The following is a 16,388-nucleotide window of genomic DNA, read 5'->3' as shown; positions in this document are numbered from 1 at the left end:
GATTTGCATCTTTACAAAGCATACATTATATTTATGCTTAACTTATGTACACTTCCACAAATCTTACTCTGCACAGGCAAATCTTTATGCCATCATTATATCTTCATGCATATATCTTCATAATATAAATTTTTTTCATAAGACTGAGATATTTTTTTCATCTCTATTTGTATCTCTCCCCACACCTGTCAGATGCTTTTAAATGTGATTTGATAGATGACTGTCCTTTTTTTAAATATAATGTTCCATCTGTGTTTGCTCTGTCTGTGTTTCCTGACAGCGTCCGGGGACCAGACGGCTCACATCTGGCGTTACATGGTACAGCTGCCACTTCCCCAGCCCCCAGCAGACATCAGCGTGAGTGTTAAAACACACACATCTCAACTCTGCCTCCTTTTCATAATGCTCCTCTAGAGCTGTGGTTTTCACCCAAGTGCCTCAACATGAATGCTGAAATCAATACCATTTATCTGCTATTTTTGTGCACCATTTATTAGTGCATGGTATTCGAAATACAAAACATATTATGTTGTCTTAATATTTCAAGAAAAAATTAAATTTTCTCCACCTCCAACATTTTTTTCCCTCACTGAATATTGTGTTTTACTTGGAAATATGTCACAGTTAGGGAGTAAAATAGGTAATGAATGCTGTTTAATGTTGATTGTTGTTTTTGCTCAAGAATTACCCGGTTATTTCTTAGGGTTTTTTCTGTCACGTTACCATTTTTTACCATCTACTGTACACTAAGTTAATAAAAAATAACAATGTTATTAATAAGAGAGCGCAACAATTCGTCTTCCAAACCATGTCTTTACAAATACACTCTGATAAACCTATAATAATGATTTATGTTTGGACGGACTTTGTGGGAAATTGCATGCATACGCTCGCTGTTTGTGTTATTTTAGTATCTCTGTGATGCTAATGGGCCGTTTACACGACATAACTTTCAACAAAACGGAAACTTTTTATGCGTTTCGGCCATTCAGTTACACTACAATGCCGGTTTTGGGGGCCTGCAAATGCAAACTGGTTTTTGAAAACGATATCGTTATCGTCATACAGCGTTTTTCGTTTTTTTCGCGGATCAGTGTGAACGGGGATTGTTTTGACAATCAATTTGATTTGTTTGTCTGTACACGAAACATGCAATGGAAAAACGTTCCTTTTTGTAGTACATCGTAGTTGTGGAAACGTACCACAAAAAAAATAATTTTTTACTACATTATTTTTAATTTTTTAATTTAACATTTTAGATTTTTTAAAGTTTGTTTTTGTCTTTAAAAAAAAGTCTATATAGTCTGTATTAATTTATTTCAGTTTTATTTGAAACTGAAAAAAAATTAGAGATGTTGCTTTGACAACTAGCTGAAATAAAATTAGTTAATTTAGTTAACGTTTACTTCATTTTAAGTAATTAAAATATTTTCTATGGTTTTAGTTTACTATAATAGTCCTGACACAGAGAAAAGCATCTCCTAGCGTGAAGCTGAATGTTTGTTGTCACGGTGAACAAGACAAAAATGACCATAATCATTCAAAACGGCAAAACTATTGCAAAAGCGCTATTTTTTTAACCGCTAGAAGTGTACTGTAGATTTAAAATGTTCAGTAATTATGGCTGAAATCATATTTTATTGTATTTATTTACTGGTCAAAGTCTGAATGAGTTTTAAATCCATTCTTTTCTTTAACATGCCTGTGCGTTGACTCTTCTTTGCTCTCTGAATTAGGCCTCGCTGGACGATGACGTGGACTTCTCTGATAAAGACGAGGCCGACGGGGAGGCAGAAGGGCCCAATGAATGTCCCACTATCCGTATCGCAACGACGACCTTGAAGAGCCACCAGGGGGTGGTGATAGCAGCGGATTGGCTGGTGGGAGGAAAGCAGGTGGTCACTGCCTCTTGGGATAGAGCCGCTAACCTCTATGATGTAGAAACCTCTGAGCTGGTGCACACCCTCACAGGTGAACACAGGTTTCCTTTGCCAGGGTTTTAGGGTCATGCACCACTGTTTTACACGTGTGTGTGGGTGTGTTTGCAGGTCACGATCAAGAGTTGACCCACTGCTGTACTCATCCCACCCAACGTCTGGTGGTGACTTCATCCAGGGACACCACCTTCCGCCTGTGGGACTTCAGAGATCCCTCCATCCACTCTGTGAACGTCTTCCAAGGCCACACCGAGTGAGTCACATGATCTCTCTTCTTACATTCTTACATGTAGACGTTTGACTGTCTACACACAGGGTACAAAATGAACACTTGCCAAGCGCCAAATGAGAGTAAAAGTGAAATCATTGTTATAAAAAAAAGCCCGGTAACACTTTATTTTACAGTGTCCTTGTTACATATGTTACATGTATGATATGATAAATATCAGTGTTGTTATTTTTATCTAAAACTATTAAAAATAATTTTCGCTAATTGAAATAAAGCTGATGTAAAATATAAATATTAGATTTAAAAGTTAATACATAAATGAAAATGACGTACTTACATTTCTAAAGTATAATAAAAATAAACTAATGCTAAATAGATATATGTTTAAATAATAATAAAACAAAAGCATGACTAAATCACTAAAACAAACTAAAATAAAAACTGAAAAAAATCTGTAAAATAACGATAAATATTCTCAGTATTTATTGTCAATTCATTCGGAAGAAAAAGTCACAAAAGTAGTAGTTATGATAGAAGGATTTTGCTGGGTGGTTGCTAGGGTGTTGCTAGGGTAGATGTTAATGTATTCTGAGTCTCATTCCAATCTATGGCTTCCTTTCTTCCCTGGAAAACAAAAGAAAAGTACCCAAATTCTAGACATTAATATGTCGTTTATGGATTACATCATAGGCATTAATTGAACTATTTTATGAAATATCATCCAAAATGTCTCTTGTTTTTGTTCCTTCTCTCTGACCACTAGATGGCAGTGCATGTACAGCATTTACAGGAACACTTCAGTATGCACTTTCTTTCATTCACATCAATTTCCTCAAAACCAAGTAAAAGCTGTCTTGCTCTATATCATTTATTCCCAGCGTTCCCGTCCGCTCCCTTCGCTCCGTCACCGTGTCACCAGCTGCAGTGCGAGCTGAGTTTGGGTGGCGTGTAAAATCAGTTGTGTGCTGGTTATTGCTGGTTAAGGCAGGAATGAGGAGGCGCTGCAGTCTTTGATTACCGGGGATTACACGCCGCTCATTATGTTCAGCCCAACATGTATAATTCCGTCAGATCCCAGCGTAATGCTCTCAAATAGACAATCAGCGTAATGAGATTATCCGGCGTACTGCTGCACGCTTCCCACTGTCAGCCCCTCCGTGCAAAGTCAATTACTGTCCGTCACTCTCATCCACACTGACAGAGGCTCTCTGAGAGCGCCACTCGCCACCGGTCGTGCATCTGACGGAGAGCGTGGAGGACCGTCTGCAAGCGCGCGCTCTTCGTTCATCACTCACAGGGGTCATAGTTCAGTCGTTGTGTACCAGAGGCCGTGCTATAGTGGGAATATAGTCGTTGTTACGCACAATACACAACCGGACCGCTTTACCTGTGACTGTTCACAATACTGCTTTAATAAATGGTTATTACATATAAATAATAATATTAAATAGGGATGGTTTTATTCAAATACTCTCCTAAATATAAATGTTTAAACTCCAGGGGTTGAGTTCTATTAGAACTAATTCATTTTATTTTTTTCAACATTTTTAATTTTTTTATCCCCTAATTCTTGAATCCCCGAATGTCTTTTTTTTTTTTTTTTTAGTATTTTTGTTATCTCAAAATAAGAAAATGTATAGAAATATTTATAGATCAATTTTTAAAAACTGAAATGATCTTAAAGGGGTCATGACATGTTTTTTTATTTTTTATTATTATGTTCCCTTAGGTGCAAATATAGTATTACTATAGTTTTTTTTACAAAAAACTTTTAAAATGTAGTGATTTATGACCTTTTCCCACCCTGTTTCTCATCCTCTGATTCAAACAGTCTGTTTTGGGGGTGTTTCCCCTTTAAGAGTTCAGTGTTAACGCCCACTGTTATGATTGGCTAACGTCAGTGCCAATGCATCAATTATTAACGCCCCCAGCCAGAACCTGTGCGGATTCGGCGTAACTGTTTAATAGCGGGAGATGCATGCGAAGCGATGGCTCTTGCAATGATAAAACCTTATTATGTTTGAGCCAGAATCAGAGGAAAATGAACGATCACCACAACAACGAAGACTGGATCAGCCCGTGTCCACATGGAAAGTGAAACTATTTTGAATTAATAAAAAAAAATTAACCTGAGACACTTGAAAACGGATTATTGTTACATAATTTTCCTATAGCTTAATTTGCTAACAGTTTAACATTATTTAACTAATTCCAATGAAATGATAGGGTGTACCACGGACAAAAATGCATGCACAGACAGGCCATCTTTGAAGATGCAGCATTGATAAAGGCAACATTTTTAATTTTCTATCACATGTAGGCATACTAGAAAGGTGACATATTTTCAAGATTCTCTTATACAAATGTGTTTATATTAGCCATGGTAAAAAGTAAGTTTGCGTCGTCGTTGTTGAGCCCAGAATATTCGGCACGGACTTATCTTTGAGCAACAGTTTTCTGGCAAAGCCAAGCATCATATTGGGATTTTTTCCTCAAAACAGTCATCCTTCAAATGTATAGAACACTGCCGTGACTGGGACGTCCGCAAAAAAATAAAGTGCATCCATTTTTCCCTGACGACTGGATCTTTCAGCGTATTTAAAAAGTAGTTTAAAGTTTTAAATACATTACTTACAGTTTGCGTCGTCGTTGTTGAGCCCAGAATAGTCGGCACGGACTTATCTTTGAGCAACAGTTTTCTGGCAAAGCTCAAAATAGTCATCCTTCAAATGTAGCTATAGAACAAACGCTTAAACTAACACTGCCGTGACTGAGACGTCCGCAAAAAATAAAGTGCATCCATTTTTCCCTGACGACTGGATCTTTCGCAGCGTATTCACAGATGTTGTTTGTCCACAGCCAGGAACAGCACATCTGCGTGGCATCGTAATTTCCCTGTACACAGACCCACTCGCTGTCCGTCGACTGAACACTTGTGAGGCGCGCAGCGCGCGGGCGCGACAATGATACGAAATGAGCGTAGTTGTCTTCCGCTTAAAGCGTAGTTGTCTTCTGCCGGAGGCGGTCGTATGCAAACGCTGGTACGTCACTTCGTACCGTGACGTCACTTCTTACCATGGATCCAGAACGAGCTGTATTTAGAGCTTGATTAAATAAATGATTTGTTTATATTGGGGAGGACATCTTAAGCTATGAAACTTGCAGGACGTTTTAATGGTACAAAGACCTCTTATATACCAAAAGATCAAGGCAAATTTGGTTTCTCATGTCATGACCCCTTTAACAAAGAACAATAAACCTTTTTAATATTTATTGTGTGGAAATTATTTTTACAAATTTTTACACAAATTACACCAAAACTTTGTAAAACCTTCACTTTTAAGTAAAAACTTTTTTTTAGGAAACATTCAATTCTAGCTAGCCTACAAACGTATAAGAGTCAGCGGTTTTATTCCAAAAATGCATAAATCAATGCACCTTGCACACCCGAAAAGTTATAAGTGTGTTAGACAAAACTGTTATTGAGACAAAAAGAAAAATATCCCGCACACTATCGTAGCTCGTAAAAAGCTTATTTTTTTATTTATAAATGCTGCTAATAAGAAGGTTTGAATGTGTGTTACAATCCATCATAGTGTACATGATTTTCTTATTGTATTTTCTCTGATTTTTTTTTAATATTTGTATTTGGACATGTTGTAGAAATGAAGTAACTCCTAAGGGGACATGGTGAAGGAAAAAACATGAGATGGCAGGAAAAATTATTTGGCAATGGCAATGTAAAAAAAAAAAAATTCTCTTAAGTGTAACTAGCAACTAGATTTTATTTACAGTGAGTGAAAACAGTGTATTTTCTTAGCGCTATATGATTTTTACACTAAGTACAAATAGCAATAGATTATATTAACACAGTCAAAATAGCAGAATTTTCTTTGCAATAAGTGTAAATAGTAGTTATTATAAATAGTGGCCGATCCTATTTGCACCCCAGTGTTGCTGTACATTAAATGGTATGAAATAATAACATAGTGTAAATTATTATATGTACTAATAAGTGTTAGTTCACAGTGCATTTAACTAATATTAACAAATACAACCTTTGATTTTAATAATGTATTAGTAAATGTTGAAATTAATATTACCTAAGATTAATAAATGCTGTAGAAGTATTGTTCATTCTTAGTTCATGTTAACTAATGTATTTAACTAATGAACCTTATTGTAAAGTGTTTCTAAAATGATTAAATGGATGCTGCCTTATTGGGACAATAAAACCCTGCCTACCTCAACCCTAACCGATAAACGCTTTAATATTAAACACGCTAGACACTTAATTTCCACTATATTTGCATAATTTTTATTGAAAATAAATGCCTTTCCGATCAGGTATGTGATGGGAAAGGGAGCAGAGCGAGTTCAGAACAAGGCGATTTCAAACTCGGGTCGATTTGCGTAAATTTTCTGCTCCTTACCTTAAAACTATTGCTACTGTTGACAATCAATTTTCTTCCATGATTTTGCTGGCCCAATCAGACGTCAGTGGGTGGAGTTAGTGTAAATAGCCTTATCCAACAAGGTGGGCTATTTGCTCTTAATGTGTACATAGACACTAGGAAAATATCTTTATTCAAGAACCGCTATAAAGCCAAAACAATCTCTGTTAACTTAAATTATCCGTTTATCACTGTAAAGCCGCTTTGAAACAATCTACATTGTTAAAAGCGCTATATAAATTAATTCACGGTTGGAAATTTGTTGGACAAAATTAAACTTTTCTTTTTAAAGGAGAAGTTTTTTAATTCTTGATAACTTGACACTTTTGGCACTCCTTTGGTAAGTGAAGAGTACAGTGTAAATTAAATAAATGTGAGTGTTCCCTGACAATAAAACACCAACAATCATGAGTAACAACACATTTTGCCGCTGTCGTCTCGTAGTTGAACTTGTTATACGTGAAGAGCTTTGTACATGTGACTCGGGGATTGATTCCAGCGCTGTCAGGTTACACAGGAGTCGATGAGACGCAGCTAATGATGTTGGGCCGCTGAATGCACTCGTCACTGAGCAACACTCAACACAGACACGAGTCCACACTTTCACACCTGTGCAGCGCTTCTCACCGTTTCCCCTTGTGGAATCAGACATCGGTGTCAAAATAAAGAAATGTGGGAAGAGTAGCTTTAGTTCAGCATCTATGAGGACTCTCTCCACATGGGCTTCGTCTCCAGAGCAAGTTTGATTTCATTTGAAATTGTGACAGAAATGTATTGCTATTGTACATAGAATGCACTTCACCGAGTAATAATAACAATACAGTTTATTAAAACAGTATTTAAGGAATATCACAAGATTTTTCACCGATAAATAGGACTTTATTCGGCAAAAATTTTTAAGGAATTGTTTAATTCCATTTTAAAAGATTGATTAAATTGTAAATCATAAAACAGAATCCAGAAAATGTTTACCGAAAACACTGATTTTCATTGGAATCTCATTATAATTGCAAAAATTTTAATAAATTTTTAAATTGTTAAAGTTTTATGAATTCAATTGATCCAAATTGGTTTTCATTATTACAATTTAATTAAAGCATTAAAATTGAATCCTGAAATAATAAAACGGAAAACACTGAATTTGGGAAAAAATTAAACTAATTTCACAGGGCGCTAAAAATCTGACAATAACCCCAGATTATCATTGAGACTTGAGGACTCTTTTGACCAATGGGTCTCATAGCTACATGTTAGAAAACACTCTGAAGATCTTACTACACCTTGCAACTAAACAATAATGCCCTGACAATACCCACAACACAGACTTGTTTGACTTCTGAATGCGGCGAAAGGCTTAATGAATGAGATGTTTGACAGGAAATAGCAGCATGTGTGAGTATTCCTGCATGCAGATGTGTGAGTGTGTGTGGGCTGTAGAGACAGCTGTTGGTTGTAATGAGTGGCGTACAGTGCAGTGTGTGTGTGTGGGTTGATTGAGTCACGCATGAGAGACAGAGAGAGGGTGTTGTGCTGTCAGTGGGAGTGAATGCTCTGCTGCACTGGGACCGTAAGATGAATGAGCTCTGCAGCGCTCCTGGCAGGAGCTGAGGACCTCCTAAAGACCAGACACACACACTTACACACCTTCACACAGGCTGAGTTTATATTCATTCATGCTGAGCATGCCTGGGGGTCTATGCATAGCACACATACATGAATCATGCTAGACTTCTCTCTCTCTCTCTCACACACACACACACACACACACACACACACACACACACACACACACACACACACACACCGGATCTCCTGATCCTGGCTCCCTGTCATTCAGTCATTCAGCTATCCTCACTTCCCTTGACTCCACATTTACCAAGACAAACACATTTACCAAGTTGTGCGGTTTCTTCTTTTTACCCCATAACGGGTAACTCCGCCCACAATGGAATCTCATTGGTCCAAAATCCAGCTCCACATAGCTTTATAATAGACATTGGATTTCTTTTACACTGTCTTTATGAACTTTTTTGAACCGTCAAAGTTTTGGGCAAATCAACTTACAATGGAGAGACCGAAATCAGTCAAGTATCATTAGAAAAACAATGGAAAAGTAGTGCAGTGGAATGGACAAACGTCTTCTGTGTGAACAAGACTAAGACTTTCGTTCATCTTCGAAATATTTTGATGTAAACATGCACTAGACGGATGTGTTTGACCGTTGAGCTTGCATCTTGTGCATGATAGGGGGCAGTGGTGGCCTAATGGTTAGAGAGTCAGACTTGTAACCTGAAGGTTAGCGGTTCGATTCTCATTGCCGGCAGGAGGAAAGTATGTGGAGGAGTTGATGAACAGCGCTCTCTTCCACTCTCAATACCCTTCACCCACGACTGAGTTGCCCTTGAGCCCCCAATCGCTCCCTGGGCGCCGCAGCAAATGGATGTTCACTACTCCGGGTGTGTGTCCGCACGGTTTGCGCAGTGTGTGTTTGTTGGATGAGTTAAATGCAGAGAACAAATTCGGAGTATGGTCTTACTGTCACATTGCGGCATTTGACACATATGACACAGCATTTTTGCTGAAAATGTGGTTTAAATAAGTTACATTTTTGTCTCTCAAGAGCTTGCGTTTTTTCCCCTTTCCACTGACCTGTGTTTTGCATCGTTAACAGCAAAAATGCATTCTGAGTAAATGATAACAGAATTTTTATTTGTGAGTGAACTAAAGGGATGGTCACACTAACTTTTTGTTCTATTGACTTCAATTCACGTGCATGCGAATTTCGCTGCATTCTAGAGTTTAAAGGGGACCCATTATGCCATTATTTTAAAAAAAAAATTAAATATAAGTCTCGGATGTCCTGACCTAACACCTGGTAATAGGTCACCTTTAATGAAGTCTAATCTGCGAATTTGTATTACGCAAAGACTTGTGAGCAATAGAAGATTGATACGTCACATTGTGAGCTTTTAGCTCAATTAAAAGAATACAAACTTAGAATATGCGGGATTGCAACATTTCAGTGTAGTGGAGCATATTGCATATTTTTACATTTAGGATGTTGATTTTTTTTTTTTAAAGGCAGGAGAATGTGGCATGATGTATTACGACTGCTGCAGTGTCTGTAGAAATTTTGCATTCTCAAAGCCTAGTGTGACCGTAGCTTACCCTTTAATTCAAATCCAATATCTGCATGTCCTATATGTTGTTTAAAGATGTACACTTTTTATGGGGTTTAAATACTTTTTCACAGCACTGTGGCTAGTTTTAAACTATCAGTACTAGTAACAACATATTTCTTTTTGTTTTGTAGACTGAGGCTCATAATCTGCTGTACAGTTTCTAATAGTAAGTGAAGTTTATCTCAGTTGTGCAGTACAGCTGACATATGCCTGTCTCCCTTCACTAACCCAGAGCATCAGGACACACCATGAGCTCAGCATTACGGCATATGGACACTTAGATGAAACATTTAAGCCTTTGCCCGGTTTTCTGCTGTTAGTAGCATAAGCATTGAAAACTTTAAAGAATAGCATTTTTAGAGCTAACTAGTATATATTGGTGCTCCTAGAAAATGAAGTGTGACCAGAGATGGAAACCTTAGTCTGAAGGCCCTTATGTCGTACAACTGAATGCATCTAGAATTCAAACAGAATTTGAGACTTGACTTGGACTTGAGACTTGACTTGGAAAATGTGACCTTGTGAACCTGTAGCCTGTGCATATTGGTGCTCAAAAGGGCGTCAGAATGGCCTGAAATGTTGTCCTCTAATCATCTAATGATGGTGCAAATGATAATGAGTGGCACAGTACAAATGATACATGACATGAGAGTCGCTGCACACAGGGGCACGCAGTGTTTGCTGCCTCATTCCTCTTTCATCTGCAGGGCATTCCCTGTCAGAGACACTATCTGTCTGTCAGGACGCTTCTGAGAGTATCGCCAGTGTGCTCGATTTCAGACAGGCAGAGGGAGACACACCTGCTGTCTCGGGGAATGTGTCAGAATGGGTTTCTCACCGAGGAAGCATCACAGCTGGCGTCTCCTTTGAGACAGATCACGTAAATTCTGGATGACATGCCCACCTATTTCTGTTTCTCTGATGGAGACTAGTGGTTAAAGATTCGGGCTGGAGGCCAAAGGCTGTAGGTTTGAATCTAGGAAGGGTTCATTTATGGACCTTTGATGGGGACTGAACCTGTAATAAGTAAGCTGCTAAATTACTTCTATTTGTTGAATCTTAAAGGAAAAGTTCAGCCAAACTTCAGTCAGACTGCCTTTCCAAACCCATATGGCTTTCTTATGTTGAGTATTGGCCCATGTGCACATCTTCATGTAACAAATGTAAATGGAGACATTCAATAACACAACTAATTCCATTGGTAGTTGCGTTTCTTATACCAAAGTTATATTAAAGGGGTTATGAACTGGCTTTTAAATTTTTTTTATATTGTTGTCTGAGGTCAACTTATGACGTTCGCTTGGCTTTTACATTCAAAAACATCCAAATGAATAAGTAATAGGCTATTTTCTACCCTGGTTTTGAGCCTAGCTCGTGAAACGCTCGGTTTTTATGGGCGTGCCGCATTGAAGACTTGGAAGTAAGCGCCCACTGCTATGATTGGATAACAGTTTTGCATATTATAATGAGTTTGATGTAATGCGAGAATCGGTGGGTGGGGCTAAACAGGCGGTGTTGAAGTAGGCGTTGATCTTCTTCTGCGGAGGCGGAGTTTGATACCCTTAGACGTCAGAGATCCCCACTTTGAAAAACCTGTCGTTCTTACAGGATACTCTTATAGTATGATGACCATTTATATGTCAAAAGTTCAAGGACAATTTGATTTCTCAGTTCCTCACCCCTTTAAATACATTTAGTTATGGGGAGGTACGAATAGGATTTGAGAGAAATGGTGGAGGGCAAGTTTTTAGGTAAATAAAGATTGTTGTTCATCACAAATCAATCGTATGACTTCAGAAAACTTGGAATGTAGTATAAATCGTATTGGTCACTTTTGTGGTGCTTTATTGCCATTTGTAGGACTTGACCCTGTTCATCAATCCTCATTCATTTTCATAGTACATACGAGAGCTCCCTCTTATTGAGATTCTCCAAGGAAGAAGGAAAACTAATAACACTAGTTTGGATTTAGACATTCCTTTACTGTGTACACAGAATAAACTCGTTTTAAATGTATTAAATTCATAGTTGTCAATTATAATTATGAAGCATACATCTTGTCTTTCCCAGCATCAGCAAGAGTATGATCCAATGTAACTACATTAGCCATTGTTTTAAAGAGCTTATTATGCTCAGCACTGGATCTCTATTAAACACAAACGCCGTTCTTCCTCTAATGAGTCTCGACCTTGCTTGTCAGTGGTCCCGGGGGAAACGGAACATTCCCAAAATATCATTTGAGTTGTAATAGGATTTTAATCAAGCCTTTAATCTATTATCGGCCCCACCACCGCCCCCACCCTTGCTTTCCGGTGGCAACCCACGATGTCAGAAAGTGTTTCCACGCTTCACTTTGGATGTGAACTGTGCCGGAGCGAGCCGAGCAAAGCTGTTAAATACGGCCAAACCCAACTCCAAATCTTTAATGCAGCGGAATTTAGCCCCTAATTAAACCTTAATATCATGTCAATTCAAATTAGCACGGCTAGAGGCGAGTGGAGCACCAACTCTGGCCCTTTTTTTTCTTAATTTTTCCCTCCCTCGCTCTCCCGAGAGAAGGGAATACAAAGAGGAGAGAAATGTCAGCAGGGAATGACGTGATAGATTAGAAATATTAAGGTCCATTAAATGGAAGTGTGTGTGCTGAGCGGAGCAGTTAAATGTGCGCTGTGACCCTGAGGGTTGCTGACATTCCTGCTGTTCACCCAGGCTGTCTCAAATCACACACACACACACACACTTTCTTCACTTTGCGCCAGCTGCTGGTGCTCTCGTGCCCTGTACAGGAGCAGAGGGTGGTCTTTCCAACCAGAAAGAGATGAGTTTAATTTCATAATCACAATAATATAATTTGTTGGGAAGATTCAATTCCAGTAGCAACTCAAGCCTCATTATAGAAGTCACATACTAGATAAGCTCACGTATCCAGACCTTTGACTAAGGAATACTGTGTGAGCCACTGACATTCAATAGGGATGTTGTGTCACAAAGATGTAGAGGGGATAGCACAAGGCTTTGGAAAAGTGATTCTTCATCATGTGCCCGAAAGTTGAGAGGATATTTTAAGTTCTTCTCTGACATAGGAACCAATGAGAATTTTAAACGGACGATTTCCAAACAGACTCGGCTCTTTTCACACTCTCAAGTCTGATTACTTGTATAGACAACTTTGACTTCTGGTCATTGGAGACACTATGTTTTCTGGCCTCCTTGTTCAGTTTACAAGAATGTGAACATTGTAAACTCTATGTTCTCTGTACTCCCAGATTTCCCCCAACCAGCAATGCCCCTGCTTCCGGTCACTTTCCAAGCTTTTTCAATGAGAGTTGGCAATTTTAAGCAAAATGATAGACAGCAATCATTTATGATACAACAAAGTTGATTAGAATTTAACTTTCTAATATGCAATGACTTCTAATGGTAGTGCAGACAAGTAGGCAGGACAAGTAGTTTGTTAAGGCTTGGTTTGTAGAGAATTACAAACATGCACACATATATTCAAACACACATAACTATAGAATTAATTCTTGATGCGCACGTGAGCGCCATCAGAGAACGGTGTCGTCTTAGCGGCCCCTAATTTAATAACAAATTATCCTTTCGACGGAAGTGAATCAATCAAAACTAACTTTAGCTGGAAAGTAACATTATTCAACAACCGCTATAAAGCCAACACAATCTGTTACCTTAAATTATACGTTTATCTCTGTAAAGCAGCGTTGAAACAATCTATATAAATGAAGATGACTTGACTTGACTTGCAGACAGTGGAGCTCACATTGTATAATGCAACTAATAAGAACTCCTGCTTGCAGTCAACCTGCAGGGATTAAAGCAACGTCAGTGTGAACGCACCTGAAGATGACCAACTACTAAGGATCCACCTTGAATCCTTAAGTTGTGTAGAAGCGAACCAGTCTGATTGGAACTGGTGAGTTCCACCAAATCATGGCACTTTTTTTGTGCAATTGCTGGGTCTCATTTCGAAGACTAAAGTGACCGTTGCGTTCTAAAGAAATTTCAACAATTTCAAAAATTTTCGCACAGGAAATGGTCAGCTTTATGATGGTTACCGTATTTTCCGGACTATAAGTATATAGAAGTATAAGTCGCATCAGTCAAAAAATGCATCACTAAGAGAAAAAAAACGTATAAGTCGCATTTATTTAGAAATTTATTTCACAAAATCCAAGAACAGACATTTAATCTGGAAAGGCAAGTTATTCAGCTCCACAATAGCACACAGAACAACAGGCTGAAAAGGTGTCCGGTGTGTTAGCGTAACACATTAACAGTTATTCAGTGACACAATAGCATAAAGAACATATACCTGGGAGGCTGAATAGGCTAAATTAACATAAGCCAGCGAGTCCAACAAGTTACCGTTAAGCAAGTTCACCAAGCTCCCGATCTCATTCCTCAACACTGAATCCATTGAGTTCTTCCTCGGTGTCGCTTCTGAACAACTCCGCTAACTAGAGCGCCCTCTCGCGGCTGTAGACGGTAATGTTTTCACTTGGTTCATCTCAGTCAGTATGAATTAATTTTTATATATAAGTCGCACCTGACTATAAGTCGCAGGACCAGCCAAACTATGAAAAAAAACCGTATAGTCCGGAAAAAACGGTACTTTTCTGAACCGAGACATCCTTAATGATGTAGTCAACAAACGCAGCCTTTGAATTGTGACGCAACTAAAATGCATCAGGCAGTGACCATGCCGAGACTATACACTACCTGTTTGACAATGTTCAACAGTGCTACTGTAGATCGTCGGTTTGGACTCGAGTACTCAGAAATTATCAATCATAAAAAAAAACAGTTTGTTTACCAGAAAACAAAGACTATAAAGAATATCAATGTGAGTTCTGACAGTGGAGCTCACATGATCTGCTTCCTGATCCGTTGGGTTCTGCAAAGAATAGGACTGTGGAGATAACCAAATCACCTTGAGCACTCTCTAGTCACTCTGTACGGTCATTTTTCATGTCAGTAAAGGAGAGAGTCTATCTTGCTTTGAAAGAATACTTGAGTGCTGAGCTAGTTACTTTTAAGGGACTTGCCATTTTGCTGATGTATTTAATCCAAAGTCCCTTACGCCACACTTCCTGACAATTCTTGCCGGAGCGTTCTGGGGTTAAGAGTCTCGCTCATGAATGCAATTGTTACACATCAAGATTGTCATATCTGTAATTCAACCTCCCACAACCCAGTTACAGTGACTTATGCTCAGGATTAAATTGCTGTCCTTCACATTAGCAGCCAAGATCCTTGACCTTCTGCAACTTCCGGTTGCTACAGAACGATCTGTCTTTATCTGTCCATATAGATATCTTGCATATATTTTGTGAAAACCATGTTCGTTTGTTCACGGTGATATTTTCAGACTCCAGGTGTTAAAGAGTGATTGGATCACGGTTCCATTGACAAGCCGTTTGTTTCTTTCAGCACTGTGACGTCAGCTGTGTTCACCGTGGGAGACAACGTGGTGTCTGGAAGTGACGATCGCACCGTCAAGGTGTGGGACCTGAAGAACATGAGATCTCCGATTGCCACCATTCGCACAGACTCAGCCGTTAATAGGTAAGAGCTGCAGGTTGGCGAGGTGTAAGACAGCTTCCCGAGACTTGTCTCTGAACAAGTAGAGTGCCTTTTTCAGAAAGTTTTGGAAAAATGAGAAACTGTTTCCTCAACATCTAGATATTTTGAAAGGAATAAGTAAAGTCAGACTTCTGAACTAGAAATAGTTTGAAAGATTTGGATAGTATTTTTGTTTGGTAGTTGATTGATATTTACTAATAGTGTAAACAGTATCTAGCTCTATTTACATTAAAATGCAACAAATAGCATATTTACACCGTGTAAGCAGTGATAGATGCTATTCACACAAAGTGTTATTTGTAAATTTTTTAATTGATGGGAATGCAACCAGCCTTTGCCAACCAGTTAAGCTATTTGCATTTTTTGTGTAAATACACATTGTCTTATTTCTTTATACTTCGAGTTTATTGATTGATTCGCTGTACTAACCTGCAGGATAAGTGTCTCTGCCAACCAAAGAATCATCGCTCTGCCACATGACAACAGACAGGTCAGACTGTTTGACATGAATGGGGTCCGTCTGGCCCGTCTCCCACGGAGCAACAGACAGGTACGTTTCACACAGGCAGGTTTTATTACCTTTCTTTTTGCTCCATGTCTGTCAAGTTGCCTCTCATTCTTTAAGCACTAGACGGTTCCTTGGATTGTTTTCGATTATTTTTCTTCTTATGGACCGTCTCTTATAAAGGAAAAGCAACCCAGTCGTTTTTTTTTTTTTTTTGGCATCATATGTTGTCTCAAATTATAGGTTGCAAAATTATGCCATCTTCTGAGACACCTCCTTTTGCTGAGCTAAAAAGAGCCATTTCAATTAAAACAAAAATCTAAAATGGAGTAAAACCATAATATTGAGAAATATTATTACAATTTAAAATAATTGTTTTCTACTTTAATATTTAGTTAGTTAAAATATGAATTTGGTGTCACATAATCTTTCAGAAATCATTCTGATATGCTGCTCAAGAAACATTTCTTATCAATTTTG

The 16,388-nt window shown here is 38.4% G+C and overlaps 1 protein-coding gene across 9 annotated transcripts in view; it reads left to right on the top strand.

Moving 5' to 3' along the window:
• The window catches only part of wdr37 (WD repeat domain 37), a 38,387-nt gene that overhangs the window by 17,943 nt on the left and 4,056 nt on the right, over positions 1-16,388 (top strand). For all 9 annotated transcript variants that reach the window (XM_079602606.1, XM_079602607.1, XM_079602605.1 and 6 more), the window contains 5 exons: positions 281-357; positions 1,737-1,971; positions 2,049-2,190; positions 15,251-15,385; positions 15,839-15,953. In XM_079602606.1, coding sequence (XP_079458732.1) covers positions 281-357; positions 1,737-1,971; positions 2,049-2,190; positions 15,251-15,385; positions 15,839-15,953 — 704 coding nt within the window. The remainder of the gene's footprint in view (positions 1-280; positions 358-1,736; positions 1,972-2,048; positions 2,191-15,250; positions 15,386-15,838; positions 15,954-16,388) is intronic.

Source organism: Phoxinus phoxinus (assembly GCF_949152265.1).
Source record: "Phoxinus phoxinus genome assembly, chromosome: 24".
NCBI classification, from domain to species: Eukaryota; Metazoa; Chordata; class Actinopteri; order Cypriniformes; family Leuciscidae; genus Phoxinus; species Phoxinus phoxinus.
Note: the sequence above shows the minus strand (reverse complement) of the source record. Positions and strands in the feature narration are given on the sequence as shown.